The sequence below is a fragment of the Plodia interpunctella genome, chromosome 14 (assembly GCF_027563975.2).
Source record: "Plodia interpunctella isolate USDA-ARS_2022_Savannah chromosome 14, ilPloInte3.2, whole genome shotgun sequence".
NCBI lineage: Eukaryota > Metazoa > Arthropoda > Insecta > Lepidoptera > Pyralidae > Plodia > Plodia interpunctella.
The window spans coordinates 1,890,068-1,917,574 of record NC_071307.1 but is presented as its reverse complement, the minus strand read 5'-3'; the positions used below and the strand labels follow the sequence as shown (position 1 = coordinate 1,917,574).

Genomic DNA, 27,507 nt, shown 5'->3' with positions numbered 1-27,507 from the left:
CGCATTATCTATCTTCTTAGACATGAATACGGAGAAGGATATAGACTACTTTTAATTCCATTTACCATGGGAAATTCACGCGGACGAAGACGCGGGTAAAAGCTAGTTACTAATAAATGGATACCTAACACTCAATGACCCACACTAAGCACTAAGCTTGTATCACGGGTCCGATGGACAAAAACACAGACAGGGGCACAACACAACTTATTTGTGATCTCATTTGCCTGCGCTGGGAATCGACCCCAGGACCTCCAGATAGCACACCGACATGCGGCGGAGGTCGTTACAGGACATTTCGTCGTCATAAGCCCAAAAAATATTGTATCTCGAAAGATACATCATATACTTAGGTATATTGATTGATATTGATCATAGTTATCCATTATTTTTGTTAGCGCCATGGAATGGTACTCCGTACTACCTACTAAGTAATTCCTCCGTATGGAATGGTACTCCGTACTACCTAGTAAGTAATATAATAAATTTATAGAGCATCTCCTGACTTCCACGCAGTCTGTGGTCTTCCCTCCATTCATATAGTCAAATCCGTGTTCATTGAAAAAAACAACTTCAGCAAGCTATATTTAAGCTTCATTGTTTTAGCTGATCTCATCAAGTACCACACATCGGTGGCCATTACCGAGAGCGGGGGGGAGGTGCTCCGCGCCCCCTGCGCCCCCGCACGCCCCCCCGCTGAGCTCACCGCGTAGACTCGACCAAATTGCTAAATATGCTAAATAATTTAAAAAGTGCGCTCTTATATCAATCATAGGAGAGTAACTGTGGCATTGTCAACATATGTTTTTGTCATAAGATGCAATATAATCAACTTAGTGGCAATTGAGAGATACACCGTTATGCCGGCTACACAACATCTCCAATTTTGCCGAATTCTACACACATTGCTGGTTTTTCCTTGGGGTAATAAAACTACCATAGAAACTACGCAACTAAATTTGCCGACAGTATGTAGCCGGCGTTACAGAAGTCTCGATGTTACTAAAAACGTTTTCAAGATAACAAATGGTTTACAAAATTGCTGAAACGACTCCGTCGAAGTAGTTGTTGAAATTGCTTTTTGTCTTCCAATTAATTGTGTACACGTGTATGCATTCGAAGTGTGCCTTCATACTTATTTTGTAAGTTTAATGCCGGCTCCACCCTGTCGTCGAACAGTTTGCCAAGCTTAGGCGGATTTATTACATTGCTGGTTTTTCATTGCGGTAAATAAAAGCACTCATACTAACTACGCAATGATCACGCATTTCCGTCGGCGACTCCGTGGACCTGGCATAAGAAATAGAAATTGTGTGAACGTTCCTCTAGCTTTCGATTTTTTCTGTTTTTTTTTAAATCGTGGATTTTTTAAGACATGGCGGTCTTATTTTTTTATGCTTCATTTTTTTTATGGGATACGATCATATAAAATCCATAAGCAAAAATATAATTGTCTTTAATTCGCCGCCAAAACTTAAGTATCAGTCATTTAGTCTTAATCAATTTTGTATATTATTATTGCGTATAGTGTTATTGCGTAGCTATAAGGACGTGATAATCTAAGATGATTTTAATGTCATCGATGAAAAATATATCTTATTGAGGCTTTCTTTTCAGACCATTGCTTAGCAGCGCAAAATAAGTTCTTATATAAATACCTTTCCGTGAGGTATGAAACATTGTCTAAAATTTATATTGCTAGTTCCACCACCTATGTGGGTCCATGAATATTTGAAAATCCCGCTAGACCCATTAGTGGAAATTAGCAGTGGAACCTACAGTCCGGAAGCGAATAATCTAAGATATTATTCATAATGCCCGTGCACTTTAAATATAGACAAGCTACTCCTAATTGAACCAGGTTCCCTATTTTATCACAGTGCATCGACATTATGAATATTGTCACACATGCAAAATTTTCTCAATTTTCCAAAGGTTAGAATTATACATGATATCACGTGTGATTCTTTAGGAATTATGGCAAAAATGTTAACTTTCTACCGCTGCTTCGTATGATATATATGTCTACTAAGTCTTATGTGGATCATAAAACACATGCACACTCAGCCCTTTCCTTGCTCTCGGGTAAAAAAACAATAAGAAATCGATGGTGCTAATTCGAATAATACTTAGCGGTTGATCTCTGTATAAATTCTTTTGAATTCTACTCATAAAAAGAGATTACACACTAATTATATACCTAATGCTGCCACTTTTTGTAAATATATATCGTTTGATCGCTTTATTTTACATAGCATTTTAAACAAGAATAGGACTGTCTACGACGACGCCATATTAGATTTCGCGCCAATTTCGAAATATATATATTTAGTGCATAAAACAAAATTAAATTAAATCACAATATTAACAAAAATACATTCAACAAAATTGTTTGCGCTCTTTTCCCGTGGTCCCAAAGTTTTGTCCCATTAATGGGACCACGAGGGTGAATTATTTCTCGTACTTAGTCCCAATTTCTATGTTCAGTTACTTGATTATCCTTCAGTATGTATTCTGCCTGTATACAAACGTAACGTGTAGTTTTACAGTTTAACGTGTAGTATGCAACCTAAAGGTCCTTCTTAGCTTGTGTTATGAGGACAATGAGGCAAGATGCTGATTTTCAGAGATGTGGTACGATAGATTGTGGTACTAACCATACAAACCGGTAATAAATCTGCATAAATACAGCATACATTACAATCACAATCAAAATTAATTTGTATAGTGTATGATACAATGCGAATTATAAGAGTTGCGAACTGGCGTGTCCACGGTTTGCCTGCGCAGTAGACGATTTTGTTATTGCACAAGCGCATTGTACATTATAATCAATAATGAAGTTGTAACCGAAATAAATATGGCGCTGTTGACAGTCCTGAAATACTTCTTTGAAACTCATAGTACATAGGTATACACTATACACGCATATTTAAGTTAATAACATTAAGAACAAATCTATACCGTGTAGTAACTATTTATTGTGATAATATTATACCAATCCCAATACACATTGGTACAGTATTAATTCTCATAATTTTCGAAAGAGCCAAAGTGAAATTCTGTAACAACGGAGTTAAAAACTTCTGCTTTAGGTGTTAAGGTCTATTGTTGCTGAAAACGATGTGTATGCCATTTGTCGTTCGTAGAACTAATAGAATTAGTCTCAAGTCATCAAGAAATTGTAAACTGTACTTTTTTAGTTTTAAACTGCCAATTAAAATATATATAAAATATTATGTTGTTTTATTTTGTACAGTAGTAGTATAATATGTCAGTGACTTATGGGGTTTATTTTAATTTCAATGGTTTCAAGGTTCTTAATGGGGTATAAAAAAATGGAAAACAATTTTTTTTTAACAAAAGTGTTTATTGCTGTGTGTATCGAAATGCAACACTTTACAAATTATTTACATTTTAACTACTATAAATTGTATTATTAAGAAAACTTTATAAAAAAACCACGATAATTCTCAACGCCATTATCATAAATTAACGAAAAATCGTACAAACGCAACATCTTCATGTTTCAATAAATAAATAACATTAAATATTAACAAAATGTGATGTTCTGATGCATCTATACGAGGAGATGTAATTAACAAATAGTTTGAACATGTACTTAGTTACTTCAATTTTTTTTCACAAAAAAATTTACATGTTGTTTATGAGCATAACTTTTATGTATTCACTCACAAATTATACTAAATACTACTCAAATTCTTCAACAGAATACGTTTTTCGTACCCGACAGAATTTCAGGACTAAAAAGGCTAGGACAAACAAAAAAAATGTGTTTAGGTTATAAAATTTTGGAGTACCAAGACACGTTACGTCACTGAGTTACGCCATTTTGTTATAATTCCCGCCATTTTGTCCATCAGCGACCAAATATTGAACATATAGTTCTGCCGTCATAAAAGAAAAGTCGCGTATAGTTACGTATTTTATTTTAAATTACCTAAGTCACCTGTATATTCGGAACCTGTTTTGCCGATTCCGAATATATAAGTATATATTTATAATACAAAATCGAAAAAATATGGGGTTAGTCTTTTGGTCTTACGACGGCAGAGTTACTGAAAGAGTATTTACAATGTCCAATTTAAAACGTTCACAGATATCAACAAAGTACAGCAGTCTTCAGTAGTAGGCGGCTCTCCAATAGCCGGTGTCGTGCAGTCACATGTACGGCAGGTTTGTTTTCATGTGGCCTGGCATGTCTTGTGGATTCTGTGCCAAAAGTTATACGAAGATGGAAAGGAAAACTACTATTATTCGGACAAATATACTAATTAAGCCGCATTTATCCTAATATTAGCTATTTAAAAGGAACATTTCCATGTCAAATGATGTCCCTGGACAGTTTTAAAACCCCTTGAGGACACCTCTTAAGGACACCCTTGAAACTAGGACAAAAAATTACAACAAACTGGCGGTTGGCGCGAATACTGTCATCTTAAAGGATAATCCCAACTATAAATGAGAAAAATAAGTATTTTGTTTGTATTATGTTTGTTACTTCACCCTTTATGTAGTTACTACTGAACCAATATAATTCTTGAAATTACAATACAGAGTACAAAGGATAAGCTAATTTTCATTCCGGGAATATGTATAATTTCCCGTAGGAAGCAGGACAAGCCGCGTGTAAAAGCTAGTTTACATACAATTGTTAATGTACTTACGTTAGTTTCCCAAGTTTCGTACATCTTGGCCGAGGTATTTAATGAAGCGGGTGGTTTCTTGGCCTTCTTCAGAGGACTGTTGCTAGCTGAAAAATAAGAGAGAGTTTTGAAATAGAAATATAGATAAACTCCTTGTTGCACAATTTACAGAAAATGCATAAATAAGGTACCTAAATATGTTGTAGCATAGTAATCCATATGTCGCATCGGATCGAGATATTGACGCAGGATGTTGATTCCAGTTTGGTCCTAAGCGACATGAAGTTTCTTATGAATATTAAGTATCCATAAGGTTGGTTGTGATTTTCACTATAGACTACATAGTTTTTTTAAAAGGGCATAAAAATATTAATTCCAGGTACGCGCGTGAAACTACTGATGTTGCAGGCATACATAAATTGCGGTGGGCACTTCCCATCAGGTAACTCGCTTGCCTGGTTTCTTGATCATTAGTATTAAATGTTAGTTCATCTGTAAATTAACTAGTAATACCTCCAGGCACGTAAGGCAGCAAGAGTTCGGGTGGCGCCTTCTTCCCGTTCTTCTTCGGCGCCGCTCGACCGCGCACCAGGTCTTCGTCCATCACCAATTTGTTATTTACTCTGGGAATCAATTCGTTAATATTATATGTGGAAGAAGGTTCTTATTTCGCGTCAAAATGAAGCATTTGATTGAGGTGGTTTTTAGTGCAGAAATAGTTGGAGAGCTGGATAGTGACAAAGGCTTACTCATTGGTGATTCATGCTCTGCCAAGACTCTCTTCAAGAGAGTCTTTTCTACAGAGACAATAATTAATGAACTAAAAAACTCACTTTTTAATATATGGCGTCCTTGGATACGTATTAACGGGCACAGGGAAGGTCTGAAAAATGGGTATATAATATTAACATTTATATAACCCAATAGAGCACTTGCACCTTAATCTTGACTGACTTTAAATGCAAGCTCCAATGAATGATTTTCGACGATATTACCTGAAATGTTTCATTGATAGCCCTCGCGAGCGACTTGGGAGGCGCGGGTTTGGCCGGTGGAGGTAAGGCAGCTACTATCTGAGGAGACACGAAAAAATACATTATACACCAAGATAATAAAACAAAGTATTTTAGACGAGGGGTTTAGCTATTTAACCAGGTTAGTAAAATATTGCGTTCGAGCTTAAGCTCCTTATATTCGATATAAATGTTCGAATGCTGGTCACAATGCAGAGACTTACTTCGCTGTTGTCCTGAGTGGTGGCAGCGGTGGGACTCGGCTGTGGGGTCTTCTCTCCTAGACTGGAATTATTTTGTTCCAAAGCTGAAAACAGAAGTACCATTTAGAAGTTAATGTAATGAATAAATATGAATAAATATAATAAATCAATCATACAAAAAAGAAGAACAGGAAGACCGAAGAAGGATGGTGTGCGTTTGGCAGGAAATGGCCAAGAGAAATGTACAGATTGGCTATATCAGACAGGCAGAAGTGGAGGAGGCAGATATGCTGTACCGACCCTACATAAAGTGGGATGGTATCGACAAATCACACAGGTTGAGTAATGGAGCACTATTATATTTCCTAATAAAATATTTATCTAGTGTGGCATAATTTGTAACAATGTTTTTCGTTTTTCACTATAAAATAATTTATAAAATTATGATGGTGGCGCCAGTGTGCGGGCATAAAGCGCCTTATCTGTACGTTATCTTACATCGGGGATAATTGTAGTCTATTAAAGATTCGCCCGGAATGCTATCGGTTCGTGATCTGCTGTGGTCCTGCAAAGAAAAAATAACATTGTGATTAAAATCAGCTTGGGATAACAGTGGGTCGGTAAGGGAATGAAGTAAAGACTGGTTTTGTTATCAGCTGTAGACACAAGTACAGAATCATCGATGTATAAGAATAGACAATGGCTTTGGTTCGTAACGATTTTCGATTTTAGTTCATTTGGCTAGCTCATTTCCTTTAGACATTATCTTTACGACCTCTTGAGGTTCTGTCATGACAGATATTAGGTACTTTGTGTATATATAATAATAATATACGAACAGGTATAATGCTTAAGGTCCACTGTTGCCTCGGCTTCCCCGCCACGCGAGCTGTGCTGGCCTGTTGAGGCGGTGTCTGAAAGAAATTGAAACGCGTTAATTATTTTACTCAAAATGCTTGTTAGTTTTAATTTGAAGAAGCATATCAAGCGCAGATATTTGTATTTTTGAAGAACAATACGCAAGTACAGATGTGTTTTTACCTCGATCTCTTTTCCTAGTTTCTTCCTAAGCTCCGCATTAAAATTTTCCGCGAATCCGTCTGCTATGAAGTATCTGAAAATTACAGTTATTTTTATTTTCGTAAGCAGTAGATGATCTTCTTGTATGTATCCGTATATAGTAATATTTCTTAGTGCACTTCGAATACAATGCAACACACAAAGATTTGGAAATACTATTGGATTGGTTTGCCATTGCATTCGATCTCCTCACGATATTTTCCTTCATAGGAAACAATAGTGGCGGTCGTACATTGGCATAGAAACTCATATGACACAAGTACTATACAAATTTGAGACCTTTGGTTCAAGGCGTGGGAAGACTTTTTCAAAATCAAATTAAAAATTCTTTATTCAATTTAGGAAGATATACCTACTCACCTATTGACGTCAAAAATTACTTAAACTAAGTACTGCCGCTGCTGCTTTCCAAAGCGCAAGTGAAGAAGAAGCAGCGCATCATCCGCAGCGTTTTCTCCAAAGACGTCATTAACAAATGTAGGTCTTATAAATTTGTATCACTAATTAAAATAGCAAATCGGTAATCGGCAAGTAATGTTGCTTTCTCTCTAAGTTTAATTGAAAAATCTCACAAAACATTGGTGATAAAATCAGGAAAAGAAATGATTCCTCACTTGTGCCTCAAGAGCGCAGAAGCACTCGGCCTCGCCCTGGGCTCAGTCCTCAGACACGCCGCCAGCAGCTCGCGCCCCGCACCTGGACAAACAACGTCCCAACACTATAAATTGTCATAGAGTTCGGTCTTACCATTAGTAGGTACAAGTTATATTTAAGAAATTCTATACAACGCTGTTGTTTTTCCAAATACCGCAAGCCATGACCTTACACTATGTAGCTAAATAAGAATAATAGAAAATACACCAAGATAATAAAGCATTTTTATACGAGACGTAATTATCTACCCAAACCATAGGCGATGGTAAATAGTTACATCGAGGGTGAAATCTCGCTTTACTGAGTTTATTGTCGAAGTATACTATAGGTATAAACTGCCTCTCATTTCGATTGCGAGAAAATTGACAACAATATATAGATATACGTTGATGTAGGTGCGCCTTGGCCAAATAATTTACCTGGTCACTTAAAAGCTGATTAGACGAAATTTTTAATTTCTGCACTAGCGAGTCTAAATCTAATTTTAGGTGGCTGAACATCAAATCATAATGTCAATTTTACGAGCATGAGAGAGAAGTGAGAAGCAGTTATACCTGTAATTATACCTGTATGTCAGTAATTTAGTTTAGCTATTTTATTAGTAACCTGTCCAGAAACATAATTTAATTCTATTTTGTAACCTGTCCCGGCCAGGTTGTTGGTCCGAGTGGCCGCGGCGACTGTGGCGCCGAGGGCCGCGGCGCCCGACAACCGCGAGACGACTTGCTGGTGGCGAGGGGCCAGCTTGCCTGGTGGATGATATAGTTAATTTTAGAGAGATGGCAAAAATAGTAACTGAAAATCTTCTTATTCTTCATAAACGTATTCCCCATGGCAGAGTATCGTGGTAGTAACGTGGAAAGATACACACACAACAACTTTCTTGGCACAATTAATGGAGTGGTTTTCCAATGCCTTCACCTTTCCACGCCACAATAAATTATAAATCAGTGCGCAGGTTTCTTCATGTTTTCCTTTAACAGATTGAATTTGATTCAATTCTTATCAGATTCAATTGAATACAAGGTATCTAAAATTACAAGTACTACCTATGAGGTCATTTGAACTGGTCAGATCATAAGTTGTTCTGGTATCAGCTTCCTCTCTAGATTGGAAGGATATCGAGGAGAAATTTGCTCAGCAGTGAAACAGTAGGGGATCAAAAGAGAGGACCAAAAAAGGGAAGCCTGTACCCATAGATATGAGTGGAGATATTGGTGACTAATCAGGATATGGAATTAATTTGTGTGCAGTCTCACCAACAGTCTTGATAATGAGCGCCAGCTGGTCGATATCCGAGTCCCCTGGGAACAGCGGGTCCCCAGTCATCATCTCCGAGAACAGGCAGCCGATCGCCCAGATGTCCACTTCTGGACCATATCTGTAGAATATTTATGAAAGATCCCTGTCATTGTCGTATGATGACATTACAAGAGGCCAAAAGATTTACATATGTACATTTACATATATGTAAATTAACATTTTGCATACTTTTTTTACACATACAAAGATTATACAAATGAGTGAAGAACAAAATGAAAATTAATCATGTCACCACTTTGTTGCTTGATTGACATGATTCCGTCATATTTAGTAAATACTAGGCTCCCGCAAACACTGTTTAAAAAATCTGGATAATCCTAGTCAGAACCACATTAGTTAGAGGCTATACAAGTTAATAGTTACCTGTGCTCAGCTACCAATAGTTCCGGAGCTCTGTACCACCTGGTGGCCACATACTCCGTGTAGGGCTCCCCGGGCGCCGCCAGGGCTCTCGCGAAGCCCAGGTCGCAGAGCTTGACTATCCCCGTGTTGGACACCAGGACGTTTTCGGGCTTTACATCCCGATGGATGATCTGGAAGTCAAGGAAAAAGAAAGATGATTTCTTTCTCATCTGAGCGTTTTCCAGCTGTTCTTCGACGGCCGTTAAGCATTGGAACCAAGAGTTCACTTTCCCACATTTTGTGCTCTTACAGTGAAAGAAGATAACAGGTGGAAAGAAAATAGTAAAATGTGAAGTTATGACATAGTTATATGTAAATGACATTAATTAGATTAACATTAAGAAAAAAAATTCGTGATCTCCAACTTTACAAATTTATTTATTTTATTATTTTAATATTTACAAACATATGCAAAGAATGTATCAAAACGAATGTACCATGATGAAAAAAGTGGTACTTTTAACCTAGTCGGTGGAGGTACTCGAAAACTTTAGCTTTATATAGTACCTGTAACTCTTCGATTAATTTGATAAAAGATAAATAATTGTGCTTACGGAGTTCTGGTGGCAGTACTCAATTCCCTTCAATAACTGGTACAGATGTTTCTTAGCCGTATCCTCGCCGAGACCCCCCGAAGAAGACTCGAGTTCATCCAGTAGTGTGTGGTCGAGGTACTCAAAGACCAAGTAGAACCGTCGCTTGCGCCGGAACACGTCAATCATGTTCACCAGGTGGTCGTGACGGAGCTTCTGCAATTTATATTTCTAATTAAAAAGGAAATATTAGTAATTATAACCTAAAGAAACCTTTAAATTAGTAATTATATATCTTAGATTCAGCTGTAATTTACGTACTGCCTGATGTGTTTTTTGGAATGGTTTTTACGATACGAAAGCTGCTGCTCAGCTTCGGCTGTCAAAAGTTTTTGTCAATCGCTTCGTACCACATGTACGTTCTAGTTCACAGCACACTTTGACAGTTATATTCACTGGTTGACTGTTTGGTTGTAGGGTAGTCGTAGAAGTCATGTCAGATGTATTTAAGATACTTGAATAAAATCTGCCACCACTGTTAGCAATAACACACTCGATAAAAATACCTTTTTTAGGGAGATTGGGAAGTACGCTGTATTCTTCATGAATTTTTCCTTCCTCAGACCGTCTCTTCACCTAATATTTACAGCAGTATATTAAAGAAAGTTGTATCGTTGATATTCTAAGAACATAACTCACAAACGGCAGCCATAAACGCGATACACTGCCAATATTGCTTGGAACCCTTGGAACATAGTAAGTGGAATATAGCCAGCACCTTTAGCATCCGTATCTCCCTGAGCGCCATTTTCCTGACGGCAGCATCGTCTTCTGTCTCCAGGAACTTCTTTATAGCGACCAGCTGCCCATTGTCACGACGGCGGCATTTCAGAACTACGCCGTAAGAGCCCTCGCCTACCTGAATAAACGTTTTTTCAAAATTCATAATTTAACTTAGGACATATTCATTACTAGCTGTGTCCCGGGGCTTAGCTTCCGTGGGAATTTCGGGAAACAACCAATACAAACAATATCAATATAACAATACAAACGGGTACCAAATTTCACAACAATCTACGAATCTAAGAACTAAATAGAAGCGTGTGAAATATAATTTAGTGAACTCACAACTGACAACTGTTCGTATTTATCCATGCCTCGGCTACTGGGTGTGGATGGAGACAGGGTCCCGTGACGCTCCATACTGACTTGATAAACTCTGTGCCATGGTTATTCCGTACTCTGTGGAAACCTGAGGACAAACGATAAAGGATTGTTATAGGCCCACAATGAGAATAATGAAGGTAATATAATCTCTCCCATCGAAACGTGTTCAATCAATCAACATTTATTTATAATAATACAGTCATATAAGGTATATTCCAACAGCCAGCTGTCAGAGCCGGTTCTATTCTTCAAATAAACTTTTTAGTGTTAATTTCGAATACTATGATTTTACGAGCGCCTGATTGACGATACTACTATGGAATGCTCCTGTTATCCATCAAGACGTTTATCCCTATGGATATGAATTGGTCCTGTTTTAAGATGGGAACCACAATGAAAAAAAAATGTATCAGATTAGGAGATGCCACAGAAACCATTTGATTTTAGATTCCAGATAGAAGAAATTAAGTATTTAAGGGTTTCTATTGCCTATTGTCATTACTGTCTACTAAAACATTATCTATGTTTAACACCAACAACACGATAGTTACTCAGTGAAAAGACATCAAAAGAAGAATTGACGTCATCGTTTTCTATATTAAAGATTGAAAATGTCATGTTTGTTGACATCAAACAATTGTTGGCTAAAAAACTAACTCGCCCGAACGCTAAAGGTAAAAGACTTTTCTCTGACGTCACCATCGTTATAGCCTACAGCAACATCAGGTCTTATATAACCTGAAATTACAGGCACTGAATAAAACAGTCACGAACGATCGGCTTGTCTCATTTCCTCGTAATTTTCCACGTTGTCCTATAATTACGACAGTCGAAGAAATCTTTGCAGCGTGTTGAAAAATTAATGTCGCTTTGTGCGGTTCAAGTTGTTTTATTTATTAGTGTGCCAGTAAATCGGTGATGATCCAGTGGTTAAGACCGGCTATGAATGGAATGGTCCAGGGTTCAAATTCTATTCGTTTGTTGCCACATTAGTTTGTATATGAATCTGACTCTATAATAGTTTTAATTGACCATCACTTGCTTCCAGTGAACATCGTTAGGAAACTTGAACTCCAGTCGATTATTTGTTGCCTAAAACTACTCCATTACTATTGCCCAGGAAGTCGTGTGTTACATTCCACAACGGCAACGACCCTCAGGCATTAAAAATTGGACTATTTGCAACTGCGGTGGCGGCGGTGGTGTAATGGTTAAGACGCTCGCCTGTGGATCGAAAGGTCCAAGGTTCGAATCCTACTCGTGTCACATAAGTCTGTATACCAATCTAACTCATGTACATATGTTTTCATCCACCACCACTTGCTTCCGGTGAAGGAAAACATCGTGAGGAAACCTGCACACTGGTTGATTATATTAACTTGTATGTAAAATGGAGAAGGCAATGGCTAACCACTCCATTATAATGCTAAGAAAGTTGTTGTATGTTTCATTCCACGTAATGACGACTACCCTTAGGGTTGTCGTTGAGGTCGTCATTAAGGTATATTACTATGACGTAATACAAGTACGACTATATTTAAAAAATAAATACATAATAGAAATAAACACTTCGCCGCCGCCGACGACGCCAGTGTAATTAGGTTCATATTAACTCCTATAACAGTTTCAGCTGTGTTTCCCATTATGAATAACTTATTCGAGAATTGTGGCTTTGATTGTACTAAGAAATTGTATTTAAATGTATGTTTTAAGTTCTAGAGTTCCATCAAACTTATGACAATTTAATAACTACTAGGAACTTTTTATAATGACTCATCGATAAAGGCAATGTCAAATTTCCTTATGTTGTCTGTGTTTGCATTTGTACATTATTTATTAATCAAAAAAATTTTTGAAAAAGAAACTAAAGTGATTGTTGGCTTCGTTTAATACCTATACTAAAATAGATTGTTAAAATTGTCAAATGTTACCTAAAGAATTATACGCAAAAAAAATTAACATACCTGTATATTCCATAAAGGTATGCCTATGCAAATTATCATTATACAATGTATATGGGATAAGTTTTATTTTACAAAAACTTTTTTTTATTGAAAAAACAATGTGCGTATTTCAGGCAAATTTTATGTTTTTCTAATACACCTCATGCCAGCTTCACAATGTCCCCGAACTCAGACACGTGCCGACGCGAATGCGTGCACATTGCGTAATTTGTATGAGATCTTTTATTTAACAGTAAGAAAACCCTGCAATGTATACCGAATCCGTCAAAGTTCGGCGAATTAGTCCGTGATAGTGTGGAGCTAGCATCGAAAATAGCGCCGTATGACTAACAAATGATATTAGTCAGCCTTGAAAGTTTGCTGTTTATTTATCGTCAGGCGATCACATAGTTATTGTAATGCTAGGACACCCAAGCCAGGGCATTGGCAAAGCATTATTTTCATAAAATAAATAAATAAACCTACATTTTTCAGATTCTGATCTATTAGCAAAATTACTAGATTTTCTATATTTCAACTTCCGATATTGTCTATTTATAAACAAAGCAAAGTCATCTTAAAACTCAAGCCAAGACTTAAGATTTTATTTCAAAAATCGAAAAAATCTAGGCAATTTGTGGATATAGGAAAGAGTGGAAAAGATTGAATATTTAAAGCAAAGATCCTATTAGGTCGCTGAGCCAGCGACATATATATAAAACATACCTAACTATAATGATAGTTGTAGGTACCTACTAGTATCAGTAGTCTAATCATTAATCCAGTAAACAACTCGCCATGACCTTGTTGATACTATAAATAATCAACGGAAAATTGACCCTGATAGATATTATTTTAGGGTTCCAAAATGTAACAGGGAAATATTTAAAATTGTACAATTTTACATGTCCATTATGGCTTAGGGTCTAAAATTAAATATTAAATTGCCCCAATACTTACACAGCCGTTGTTACCCTACAATCATGAACACAAAATACAAAAACTGCTGTTTAACAACAGTATCGTTGAGTTAGTATCCCATAACACAAACCTCGAACTTACTTTGGGGCTAACTCAATCTGTGTGATTTGTCCCTATATATTTATTTATTTATTAAAAAGATAATAACAATGAAATAATAATTAAAAATGTATTATGTATGTAGCATATTAAGTTTAAATAAATATGTTAGGAAAGCGAAAAAATCAATAATAAGTAAAGTAATTTCATTATCAAAACCCATCCAAAATATCAATTGATTCGTAACATAAACGTTTGTCAATATAATGGACTATAGCTGGACGTTGACATTGAACCGCGCAATTAGCTGCACGAAAATGTCGACGCATGTCACTTTATTTACTAGTTGGTATGAATGTCACCCGTTTGAAGGGTAGCCTGCGCTTGATCGATGACTGTACCACGATATTGAGCACTTTATTAGTTAAACTCAAACATTTATTGTATCTCATGTGTTTACATACAAAGGTAGAGAGGATCAAATGTATATGAAGGTAGCGTTATTGATGAATGACATAAGTTTTTCAGATCTAAGCGGCTAATGCGCCAAAGTTCTTATCTACGTGTATCCCTGTTGAAATTAATGTAGGCTCCATACTATCGCCGTACTCGGAGCGATGTCAACGTGAATGCGTGAACATCACGTAGTTAGTATGAGTGCCTTTATTTACCGCAATGAATCAGCAATGTATATCGAATGCGCCAAAGTTTAGAGATCTATTCGCGGATAGTGTGGAGCCGGCTTAGGACTAACAACGTGAAACCAGGAGTTAGCGTAAAAAAAAATCATACAAATTTTTAAGACATACATTTTGAGTTCTTCTATTATAATTAGTACATGCCACACGAGTCTTTCAAAGTAGACTCTTAAAAAGACATAACATTACACAGCCAACGCACTACCACGTTCTATTTATTGTTGGAAACATCCTACGATATGTGGGAAGGAAGTAACGTGCATTACGTAGCTACGTAAATACAACAGAACCTATCGGAAACAAATACGGGAGCCCTTTAAAAGTTTTAAAGTACTGCATGTATTGTTTTCGTTTCAGCCACTGTCAGCCGCCCGGGACTGCACGCACAGGCACCATTTTTTCCCCTTTCCTTACTTTTCTACGGAAAAATAGCTTAATAAGCATACCGTATTGTAATAACGAACAGGGAATGAATGCTGTCGCGTGATTATAGATTTTTCTTTTATAATTTGTGGTTCTGGAATCAGGCCAATTATTAGTTAGCGTTTGTTTAACTTTCAGACAAAAACTGCAATCAAATAATCACATCGCATTCTGAATAAAATTTGTCTATTAGAGTAGAAAAAAAAATGAAAACGTTGTGTTTGACGTTGGCTGGTAACAATGGGTGTTGATCAACACATCTTGCGGGATAACACATCTTCGTTCGATTTGGCATTGCAATGACAAAAAAAGTATTTCGTAAAATCGCGTTTCTACTCTGTACTTAATACAATTTAACGCTATCCAAAATATGTGACGATTGGTGTAGTATACAATTTCTAAACTGTTTACAATCTCGCGTTGTAGATACGACATTTCGTGCATTCAGCATTGTAATCCATAAGGATTGTGATGGAACGAAGTATATGATCATTATGGAAATATTTAAATGATTGTAAAGGAAATAACAATTCCAGCGTAGATTAAAGTCAATCAAAATAAAAAATGCTAAATTGGTTATTAGAAATAGCTAAATACGCTTGTTACTTCCTATAATTGTGTCTACCAGTTAAGCATTGTGCAAATAAAGAATTAGAATGGACAGCTTTTGACTGACTTTTTTTTATGGAAAGGGACATTTAGGTGAAGAGGCATTTTGAAACTCGGGGACATTTTGGGAAAGGGACATTATGGACCTGAACTACTTTTAAAATCTGCGCACGAGTCAGTACTTATATCTATAATTTAAAAAAATGGCGCAGCTAATCATATACATGAAACAGCAAAAAATCACCTTATTAGTATTGGTCAGGATTAATTAATTTAAACATCAGTACACAAAAAGCTATGTAAAAGGTACAACAAGCGGTTTAAACCTTTGGCTCATAGAAGACTATGGGTTGCAACTAAGGATATATTTATCAGTACATATATGGATGCGATGAGATATATATCCCAATCTGTGGCCTATTCTGAGCCTTCAGTAGCTGGATTTTGCGTTGATCCGCCTATTGAGTTTATTACTGGTTTCAGGTTTTGTTTAATTTGCCAAAAGGCATCCAGTATGACTTTTGCACCCACCATCTTCAAGCAGAAAGCAGTGGCGTAAACAGTGGTGGTCTACGAGAACTATTATACGGAACCTTTTGATAACAAGCGGGCTTCATAACCACTCTTGATGAGGTCGAGTCATTTAGTGAGATCAGTGAGATCCATCGCATAACCGCTTGTCTGTAATGGGCCTGGTGAAAAGCTCCATAGTGAGATCAGTGAGATCCATCGCATAACCGCTTGTCTGTAATGGGCCTGGTGAAAAGCTCCATTATATTATATTAAAAAAAAAAATTTTACATTCGCATTTACAAAACATATTTGCGGGCTAATTGCACAGATCGATTTAACCGACAACGGCAGAAAAGTAAGGTTATTGATTAGTCATTTTCCGTCGCGATCGGGCACGCGACCTCCATATTTATGCCGGTATGCTGTTGACAAACAGAACCCGAGGGAAGAGGGATTTATAGGGACATTTATTTTCATTACCCGATTGCGAGGAGGAAGGAACCCATAAACGAACAGGTTTGTTAGACGAGCACTCGTTTAGGGACCCGCGGAAAGGAATGCGATCGAAATATCAGCAAGAGGATGATTTTTTGGCATACGATTTTCATTCACGACCTCATAGGGATAAGGTCCCTCCGATAGAGAAAATGTAGAGCCTGTTAAAGTATCTGATAGCCTATAGTTTCACTTGTGTTTAGTGTAAACAGGCCATCACTTCAGGCCGATTTATCTAATAGTTGTAACGGTCAGAATAACAACATGTAGTTAGATAAATTAACCGATTTTACTCATTTGAGTCCATTTTGTGTACAATTGTGTCATGGGAGCATAGAGAAACTGGACTTTGGGCATCACAGTCGCGAATGCAACCGGGAACATGCGAGTACATAGATATAGCGGCGGGAAGTAATTTCTTGATAATAAACGGCAATGTTATACCAAATTGAATATATGTTGTAAGGATTTCCTACAGAATCCCACATCTCACTAATGTTATAAACTAACTGTGCCCCGGGCCTTCGCTCCCATGGAATTTCGGGACAAAAGTATCTTATGTGTTATTTCCAGGTTATATTCTACTAGTGTTTCAAATTTTATAACAATCCATAGAGTAAACTTTGTTTGAAAGAGTAACAAACATACACACATACATCCTCACAAACTTTCACGTTTGTAATATAAGTACGAGGTGAGACTTTAGTTGTTGTTTGACTGGAATAGTACATAAGGTACTTTTTATCCCGAAATTTTTGTGGGAGCGAATTCCGCTGAAGGACGAAGGCGCAGCTAGTGAGACAATAACGGAAATGTTTGATAACCTTTGATAAAGTCAAGATTTACCTATGGAGATACCAGCTCATGTTCTTTTTTTGTGTAAACGTATAGTAAGATTGAAAAATATATATATTGAACAAATTCCAAGATAATTTTAAATTATTTCAATATATTTGACGCCACGATAACTTACCTCATCACTTCCAAAAATATTTCCGTCAAAACCAAACAATAATTGACAAAAATTAACTAAGATTTCTAAACCAATAGCATTTATCACATAAAATCCAATTGATTAAACAGATTACGTATTGCAACTGTGGGCTCGTAGCTCGTTATCGCACGTGACTGTCGTAGCGATCTCTACGGCGTAGCTGCGTAGACGCGCGGCTACGATCGCGGACAGATCAACACTGACTACAACATTCTCAAATTGCTACGTGTACGTCGAAACAGCAGGACTGTAATTATGAATTTCATCGAATTTCACATACAAATTCGTATGACATATGACACGAGTAGGTTTCACGTCATGATAGTATTTTTAATGCTTATTTTTGACGTATAGTTATCAATTCTCATAAAAGTTTTTTCGCAGGTTTCGATTTCAACGATAAGCATTTGATAGCAAATTAAAACATAGAAACAGTAAGTTTGCCAATACAATATGTTATTATATAATGTCTATAACATTAATTTGAGTATAAGAAACAATTACAACATATTGCCAAGTCATTAACAATTGATTTTCTTTAATATTGCAAAAATAGCCTGTCCTTGACAGCAACAGTTGCTTTATAAAGTCTAGATTCATTATTTGGGGTCTATTTCAGTGAATATAGATTAGACCGGAAACTATGATCAGCATTTTTATTTTGCAGTGTTTATAGTTACGAAAGGAATTTCATACAAAACTTGCCAAAAACATCCATTTGCAACGCAATTTTAAATTATATAGTACTTATAGTGTATTTATGTTATTTATTTTTTACCTGTAATATTTTATTAGGTTATTAAATTAAAATTGGATTTTTAATAAATAAGTACACCAATATTTGTTAAACAATCCTGTTTAAAAATTAAATGCATAAAAATGTTCATCAGAGGTTTATAAAATTACTATTACGTTTAAGTATATCCTATATTTTAAATAGAGAATATACAGTTTTATACATACTTTTTTTTTACTTTAACAAATAACATATCTACAATTAAATCCCGCAACAAACATATAAGAAGATAGAAGCGGTGGTGGTGTAATGGTTAAGACCTGTGGATCAAAAGGTCCCAGATTCAAATCCTGCTCGTGCCATATGAGTTAGTAATTTTCATCGACCCCCACTTGCTTCCGGTGAAGGAAAACATCGCGAGGAAACCTGCACACTGGTTGATTATTGACTTGTGTGTGAAATGGAGAAGGCAATGGCAAACCACTCCATTAATAATGCCAAGAAAGTTGTTGTGTGTGTTACATTTCACGTAATGACTACGACCCTCAGCCGTGAGGAATACGACTATGAAGAACAAATATATTCATTAAACTAAGTTATAAAAGTTGAAAAAATGTCGCGGAACCATAAATCAACAGAGGCACGGCAGAAAGCGCATGTCGCAATAGAGGCACGATATTTGCGACTTTTGAGTTAAATAACAAGCTAAATAACTTAATGTGACTAAACGACATTATGCGATTATAGATACTAAAATTTGCAGTCTGCAATTTTAAAAATAAGTAAAGGTACAATGAACTGCTTGTACCACGATGATTGATCGATTGTCTTCTATGCAGCGGTAATAGAGGTGAACTCGCATTGATTTTGAGTGTGTATAATAAGTGATGTATATCATCCTAAATTGAATAAAGAATTTTGAATTTGAATTTGAATTTTGGATATGTGACGCGCTTTTGACGGACATTTTGACAAATTTTAACACAATCATAATTCTTGATAATGCCATTTGTACATGCTACGAAAAAAAAACACGTTTTTTTTTTTCACGTACAAAAACACGTTTTATTTCGTTGATTCTTTGAAAAACCGCGAAGGAATCCCTAAAAACATTTACTTTTATCAACATACCATCCCTTTAAAATAAATTAAAGTTAAAACGGATTTCAGTTAAAATTCAACTTTTCATTTACCCAGATCTCTCAGAATATCCCATTTACATTACACGTCCAACTAACTATCCTTTTCCATACAAAATTGTTCAAGTGTCTCTTTTGGTATACGAACAATGACAATATACGACGGTGCGGTGGCTTCTCACGATGAATTCATAATGCTAAAGAAACTAGGCCATCTATACAGGTGTCCCAAAATATGCTTGCTTTTAATTTTTTATATTTTGCCCTACATTCTACGAAGTAACCGACACTCGGCCTCATCTCAAATCAACCTTGATAGCCTTAAAATTACGTCAGTGTATAAAAAAAACGGAGAGAAGACAATGGCAAACTACTCCATTAATAATGCCAAGAAAGTTGTTGTGTGTGTTTTATTCCACGTAAGGACCACGACTCTCAGTCATGAGGAATACGACTATGAAGAAGAAGTATAATAAAAATCAGATTTAAAATATGTCTCTAATGTCTCATTCATTTCTAATCTGTGGTAGTGTTAATAGTGTTAATCGGCGTGTTATTCCGCCCTAGAATATGACCATTCTATTTCCTCCCGTGGATGTCGTACGAGGCTACTAAGGGACACACAGCCTAGGCTGTTGATAGGCAACAATAGCATTCCCAAGGAGGTTGGACGTCAGGCAGGCGGCCGGTTATAAACGGCCGAATCTTCAAAATTTTTTAGTTTTTTTCCGCTCACCCCGGGCTTCGCGGCTTCACAACTCCGAACGCAACCAGGAACATTGAAGGCGATTAATAGTTATAATTGTGTATGTTATTTTGCGAACCAAAGTGCTATTATATATAAATATTTTTATTTAATTTCATACTAATAGTGTTACCGTCTATCTGTCTGTCACGCTTTCCCGGTTAAGTATCGAACCGATTTCGATTAAATTTAGCACAGATATAGTTAATAACCCGAGGTCAAACATAGACTTCCGCGCGCGGAGCTGCGAATACCATCTAGTAATTGGTCCAACAAATGTAGTATTTAACACATTGTACAGTGAACTGATTATAAAGAGACCCTCTATATGACAACAATACAATTTGTAACGATTTCGAATAGTTTCATGCGGTTTTGGATGTATTACTGAAGTATCTTGGTATATTATAATCTGTAATCTATCTTGGTATATTATAATCTGTAATCGTCCTTTAACCAGCATGAAATCCAATAAAATTGCATTAGTTTACGTAAAGCACGCCACAAGGAAGAATAATAATAATTACTATTACAGCAACAGCGAGACTGACCACGGTTCAATGAACCCTCGCGTGATATTCAAGGTTCGGTCAAGGGGTGACTAGAGCTAGAAGCTCTTCGACCAAAAATGGTGCGATATTCTACTTTTCTTTGATCTTCGGTGTCTAAAAATTAGCTTTAAATAGCTCAGTAGTTCAGTCCTTCGGTATGATACTAAAAAACATCGCGCGGATGTCGTACGAGGTGACTAAGGGACATTTTAACAGTTGATAGACAACAGTAACATCCCCACTTTTTGGGGATTGATTTGGATCGAGCCAAATCATCAAAATCTTATGGTACATTTTTTACAGGAACCCTGGTGAATCGCATAACAGCTCCGAACTTAAGAGGAAACACGCGAGGAAGAAAGTCCTTGGGTATGATACATTTAATACTTTCGTAATAATAAATTAATAACTATAAGTTTCGAATAAACACATGTAAACAACAATAAAATAACTCTTTTAAATTTGATACTGGGACTGGTTGATTGCAAAAATTAGATATTTTTTATATGTCTAAATGTACATTGTACTCCGTGTGGGAAGAAGCCGGTGTCCTGAGATACAAACTCAACTTAGTTCAGACACCAGTCTCTCACAATCTTGATTAATTCAAATTCTACATTTTTAAGTACCCTGCAAAATAGATTGTGGAGATAATAAAAAAACTTTGAATTGAACTGAATAAAAAATAAAAAATTACATGATCTTATCTAACGGTACAAAGTTTCTCATGGCGCGATATGAAAATATTTGTGATGTAGGCGAATATTTATCTCCACTTACGGTGTCGTATTTAATATCACCTTTGTGTCTACAATGTTAAGTATACTTGCTTATTTATGAGTCAGGTACTATTCAGGTACCTGTATTTATGGATTTTTAAACCATTTTAATACCATGTATTTTTACCCGGCAAGTTTTACTTTAATCAAAGAAGTAAATTCATTAAAAATAATTCTGACAGTCAACTGGTATATGCATAAGTAATTAAACAATCAATTTTAAGTAATACATAACTGCACACCAGCTCCAAGATCACATTTTTACCAATTTATTTAGTTTATTAGCGAAAACTAAAAAATCCTCCTTTTTAATTACGCTACACTAGATAAAGGAATTTAGTAAAAAGCTTTATAGTTTTCCATTACACAATGTAGTCACAGTCTACTAAACCGAAAACGGTGACCACCGAAATCTTCATAGTAGACTCGGTCATGAAGGTTAATCAAGATCAACTTGAGCTTTTAATTTCTCAAGTATTTAAAGCTCTCTCCCTTTCAAGTCGAATTAACATAACCGAAACGAGTGCAGTTTATTAGTGTGACAGTTTAGGCGTTGCGGCCTACCAAATAAACGAGCATTACAATACACACTTACTCGTTTATGTTAAAGGTGATCCATCATTTAAGTAGGATCAATCTTACACGACATTTCTTTGTTTAATAAGGTCGTTAATTAGGTTCCTAAAAAACCTTATTGGGTTAGGGTTAGAACGTTATATTGAAACAACCGTTTCGGTACACGTGTCCCATATCTCCTATCTTCTGATAATCAATTCACACAATGAACAGAACACTGTGCTTATTTTACGTACTTATGATATTGGACACTTCGTCAAAAGTTCACTTACTTAACTCTCAGTTTAATGTAATATCTATTTCCTGAAATAACAAGGTCGGCCACTGATGTGCTGGAGCGACAAACTGAATATACCTATTCAACAAATGGTGGCCCGGCCTCCCAGTTAGTAACTAAATATTCAGGAAACATTGTTTATATAAATCTATGCTTTTAACCCTTAGCCTGAGGTCTAGAGTGGCCAATTACTACGATGAAGTGAGCCGATAACGTCATATGCAAGTGCATCGACCCACAAATTAACCCACCGTGGATGCAAGATGCAAGTGATAAGTTTGCAGCGACAATAATTACCTTTTAAACAATCTCTTATGCCACCGATATTCTATTCGGCTATGCGCAAAAAAATCGAGCCAAGAACGAGACCGACTCGCAGTTTTTTCAAATGGCGAAAAAACATCAAGTTTTTTATAAGGACAATTCACAGATATTCATTTAGCGCCTAAGTAAGTTCGAGACTTGTGTTATGGGATACTGATTTAACAATATCTACATAATACTTATATAGGTAAATATCCAAGACTCAGGTCAACCTGAGAAATATTATTTTTCATCTTGACTTCATTATAGAATCGAACCCGGAACCTCCAGCGCAGCGGTCCATGATGACCATTATTACATCGAGGTTTTTTGTTTAATCATATTTATTATATTACGTTTTTATACATGTTGTTATATCGGCACCATAAACAAATCCTTTATGAAAATTTGAACCTGGTGACAGACCGACAGCGGAGTCTTAGTAATAGGAGGACCCTATAAGGGGGTTTATTTGTGTACGGTACCCTAAAACTATTCCATTCAACCCGCATCATATCTAAATATTAATAGACTAAAACGAACATCATAATAACGATATAATTTGTGACTAATCGCCGAATTCATTTGGACAATCGCTCGTGACACGGTGATTGCAGTCACGTGATCATAAATATTTAATGGCGTTCAATGTCACAAGGCTCGCTGAAACTCGACTGTATTCGCCGAGCGAATGAAAAATGCTAATATTTACTTTGGTTGTGTTATTTTTGTACTACCCTTGCTATTATTGAAATCTTTTTGTACTTGTCTACTTGTCCATATCTATCAGATGACTATATATATATTACTCTATTTCAATTAATATCTGTGGCACGTAAAAAACTTTACAGGTAAGCCTGCTTACCGTCAACCATCTTTAACAATGCTTTTGCTGCCACATACATCAAGGCTTGTTTTCCCTTAGTCGCCCCGTACGAAATGAAATGGTCCTAATATAGGACGGGAGCCTCACACCACAATTTTACTTAATAAACTTTTTAATTGTTTCAAGGTTTATTTTGTGAGTGTGACGCTTTAAATTTCGAAAATTCAACTGTGATTGTTTTTTAATACGGGATGGTATAAAAATGTCATCAATTAAATTCACTTATTAAAGGTACAAAAATAATTAAGGTTTGATAATATCACGGAATTTGCAGTTTCCGATTATAAATATCACACGCTTCGTAACAAACAACAAAGTTAATAGTTTTTCTAACATTTTTTGTATGTAACGCGATAACTTTCGAAGCGTTGGTCCGATTTTGATGAAATTTAAAAGGTATATAGGATATGCCAATAGAATTTTTAAGTTCGTGGGGCATAAAAATCGGTTCAGTCGTTTTTGAAATTTTCACAATTTTGAAAGAAAATATTGTGTTCGCGAGATCTAAGTTCACGGCGAACAACTAGTTTAATTGAGTTAAAATATTTAACAGTCAAAAGTGGAGATAAACAATAGCCGATATTGTCCAAACTTGCCTACCAATTGTTTAGTCTACATAGTTGCTGACATAATTGACACATAGATTTATTTTATACTAGATGCCGCATCTCTATAAAATATGTTAGACATGCATTGATTGCTCTGCACCATTAAATTATAGGTATTGTAAAGATGATATTGATATTACCACAGTACAAATTAATGATTTTAAAATCAGATAGTACAAATAGTTGTTGTCTTTTTAAATTGGTTTGTTATACATGCTCTATAAAATATTTTAGACATGCATTAATTGCTCTGCACCATTAAAATATTGTAAAGATATTAATACAAACACTCGTAACAGCACAGGTAATATAAATTTTCCCGAGGATATTATACTCTAGATAAAATAGTAATATTCCGGACAAAAATGTTTTGCCCGTAAGTTTGCCGTAGGGGTAAGAAAGTATTTTAATAGCAATAATATCTTTAATATCTGTTTTGACAAAAATACTACTAAATGCTTAATAATACTTCTGAAATCACGTTATGCTGTTAGTCTTAATCTCAACTTTATTTGCAGATGTTAAACCAATCTACATTGGCAGATACCAGTGCAATATTTTTACTACTCCGATATAATATTGTAAAAGGGTTCCTCGACCAGTATTAAATATTCGAGGATTTATGTAAGGCCATAAATACCCACAACTGGCTAAAGTCTTACCTTCGTCTATGCCAATTTTTTCCCTGTCCAGTTATTGTCTATAATATTCTTTAAGCCAACCCATCAAGCTGCCCCGGTTCATCTACTGTTGAACACTCCCAAAACATGCGGTATCTAGGATAATATAAATCTATATCATAGCCTTATCAATTCCTAGTACCGTGCACAACTCTCGCTTGTGAGTTGTGTGGCTTTCTTTGAACGCCGACTACTTTTTAATCTATATAGCGTTACTGAGAAATCATTGTTGTTTTAGGTTGATTATGATAAATACAATTTATTATTAATATTATAAAAGGTGGTACCATTTATTGGCACATTTTGTAGGCGTAAATAAGTCCTGTGAATAGACAAACCTACAATGTAAAATTATTGCTATAAACACCTCGCTTCTTCATGTTTTAAGTGTATGTAAGCAGCAATGCTACTTATGCACAAAATGCATTATTTTATTGGTACAAAAAATATTGGATTGCTAACTAATTTTGAAGTTATTTTACAAATCCCAACCCATAGAAATATTTATTTCGTAAATAGTTGTAATTTAATGTAATTCTTATATTTCGATTTTAAAAAAACCTTCAATATTCAGTTACCTGTAGAATATTTTCTTTGTTAATTCGAGTTGTTAACCTACATGCGCACATTTTAAGCAATAGTAATTCACAAAACTCATTGAAACTTACAAATTACAGTAAATAGTTCAGCCAATCACCTCGAAATGACGCGTCATTAGATTGCTCAAACTTTTTATATTACAATAAATAACTTCTATTTTTATGGAAAATACAAGCAACAAATCGTGTCACGTACAATTTTAAAAGCACTATATGTTAAGTCAATGAGAAACTCAAAGGGTTCAGACCACCAGTCACATGGCTAAGTGATACAGAAAAAGATCCAGAAAGACATACTTAATCTCCAGACAACCCCGAGCAGGTTCGGCTCCTCTGGCGCAAGTGTTCGTGGAGACCCGATCACAAATAAAATTGGAGAAGGGGTGGATGAAGAAAAAGAAAACTATATTTTCTAGATGACATTATTATCCGAGGAAACCTACAACAAGTCACAAGATTTCATTTTCCCCTCTCTCTCATTTGAGCGTTTCTTTCCTCAGCCGTTGAGCATCGGAGCCCAGGGTCCGCTTTCCTACTATTTTGTCTCCAATTTGGACGGTCGTCGGCATCCCTAGTTGTCAGACCATTGGCACACGCATGTCATCGTATAAAAATTATGATCTATGAAAACTAAACGTAAACCAAAACAAAGTGGAGCAAACAAATCCTTGTCATAAAAAGTTGGGCACGTCCGTCGCGCTCGGCGACTGGCGACACAGTGACCCCGCCACACCGGAAGCGCTGGGGCAGGACAACACACGGCTTCCGCCATCTTGTTTCCGGTGCCGGGTAAATACCCGCGTTTACAGGTAGCATAAGTAAACTAGGCAATGTTTTATATCAAAATCCATGTTAATTACGCGTTGAAAATTTTAGATTAATACAGTACCATTGAATGGTAAATAGAAATACACAAGAAATTGTTACAATAACTCTACTGCTAGTTGCGAGCTGGAATTGTGCTCCCGTGAATAAAAAAAATGTTTAACAAAGGCTCTGTATTTTTACAAGCTTTTATTTAGTTTCACCTGACCTTATCCGTGACCCTTATCCCTTATCCTGACCCTGTCCGTCCATGTTTAATGAAATCTTCCAAGTTGAATTTCACCTACTTCCGCTGAAATGACGAAATTTCCACGTCACTTCCGTTTCTGTGACAGTGCTTTATTATTATGATGTGCGTTACCTAATGGTACGCCCAGGATCGGCACCCAACGAGTGAACTGCTCAACGGTTTAATGCACTGGACATGATTTTTTTTGTCACGCATTGAAAGTCACTGTGACGACGAATTTGACGAACTCTGATGACGCGACATTTTCATTCTGGATAATAATCTATATGTATTACCAAATTGTTTAATTTATAAATCGATATATAGTATAGTAGTGGTTAATATACATAATAATAATAATATACATATATTACATACTAGCTTTTGCCCGCGGCTTCGCTCGCGTGATTTCTCACGAGAGCAGTTATTTCTCCGGAATGACAGGTACACCTATGTCCTTTTCCGTACTTCAAACTATATGTATGCACACTAGTTCAAAAAGATTGGTTGGAAGAGTCGATAGAGCATGAAGTGGTAATAAACAAGCTTACTTTCGCTTTTATAATATTAGTTGTGATTGGGACGTGTTTGACTTAGATGGATGCAGTCTTTATGTTTGACATTACGATTGAATTTCGACCACTGTGTAGGTGTAACAGTAATTACAGGTACTTACTCGATTCCTTAAAGTGTGGTGTTCAACAAGAAAAAATATAATTTCACTTCGGTCTATGATAAAAAACAAACAATACACTTTAATAATTCACAAATATAAACGAATACCAAACGGAAACATGTAGTGACAAATTACAACTGACAATTTTGGAACATTTTCTG

The 27,507-nt window shown here is 36.0% G+C and overlaps 2 protein-coding genes across 5 annotated transcripts in view; one reads left to right on the top strand and one right to left on the bottom strand.

Annotated features, from left to right (window-relative positions):
• LOC128675225 (SH2 domain-containing protein 4A-like) overlaps positions 1-3,236 on the top strand; it is a 40,149-nt gene extending 36,913 nt beyond the window's left edge. For both annotated transcript variants that reach the window (XM_053754496.1, XM_053754497.1), the window contains exon 11: positions 607-3,236. In XM_053754496.1, coding sequence (XP_053610471.1) covers positions 607-713 — 107 coding nt within the window. In that variant the 3' untranslated portion in view covers positions 714-3,236. The remainder of the gene's footprint in view (positions 1-606) is intronic.
• Positions 2,182-27,507, bottom strand: LOC128675224 (cyclin-dependent kinase-like 4). 3 transcript variants are annotated; one of them, XM_053754492.1, is made up of 17 exons: positions 27,347-27,507; positions 11,004-11,127; positions 10,654-10,794; positions 9,897-10,091; positions 9,304-9,473; positions 8,877-8,998; positions 8,259-8,366; positions 7,578-7,659; positions 6,925-6,997; positions 6,723-6,797; positions 6,382-6,448; positions 5,905-5,987; positions 5,663-5,740; positions 5,501-5,550; positions 5,181-5,290; positions 4,689-4,774; positions 2,182-4,233 (listed from the first exon to the last, which is right to left on the bottom strand). In XM_053754492.1, exons 2-17 carry the CDS (start codon positions 11,076-11,078, stop codon positions 4,183-4,185), a joined length of 1,566 nt encoding a protein of 521 aa, XP_053610467.1. In that variant the 5' UTR covers positions 11,079-11,127; positions 27,347-27,507; the 3' UTR covers positions 2,182-4,182. The 3 variants fall into 3 exon arrangements, with proteins under 3 accessions (XP_053610467.1, XP_053610469.1, XP_053610470.1); XM_053754494.1 differs by lacking the exon at positions 27,347-27,507 and adding an exon at positions 17,717-17,932; XM_053754495.2 differs by lacking the exons at positions 10,654-10,794; positions 11,004-11,127; positions 27,347-27,507 and adding an exon at positions 10,197-10,327.

Excerpts from the sequence above, each read along its gene's own strand:
- LOC128675224 (XM_053754492.1), bottom strand. The coding sequence starts at position 11,078 with ATGGAGCGTCACGGGACCCTGTCTCCATCCACACCCAGTAGCCGAGGC. Across the intron at positions 6,998-7,577 it reads TCTGCGCTCTTGAGGCACAA|ATACTTCATAGCAGACGGAT; the intron begins GTGAGGAATCAT and ends TGTAATTTTCAG. Across the intron at positions 4,234-4,688 it reads ACGAAACTTGGGAAACTAAC|AATCCACAAGACATGCCAGG; the intron begins GTAAGTACATTA and ends CTTTTGGCACAG.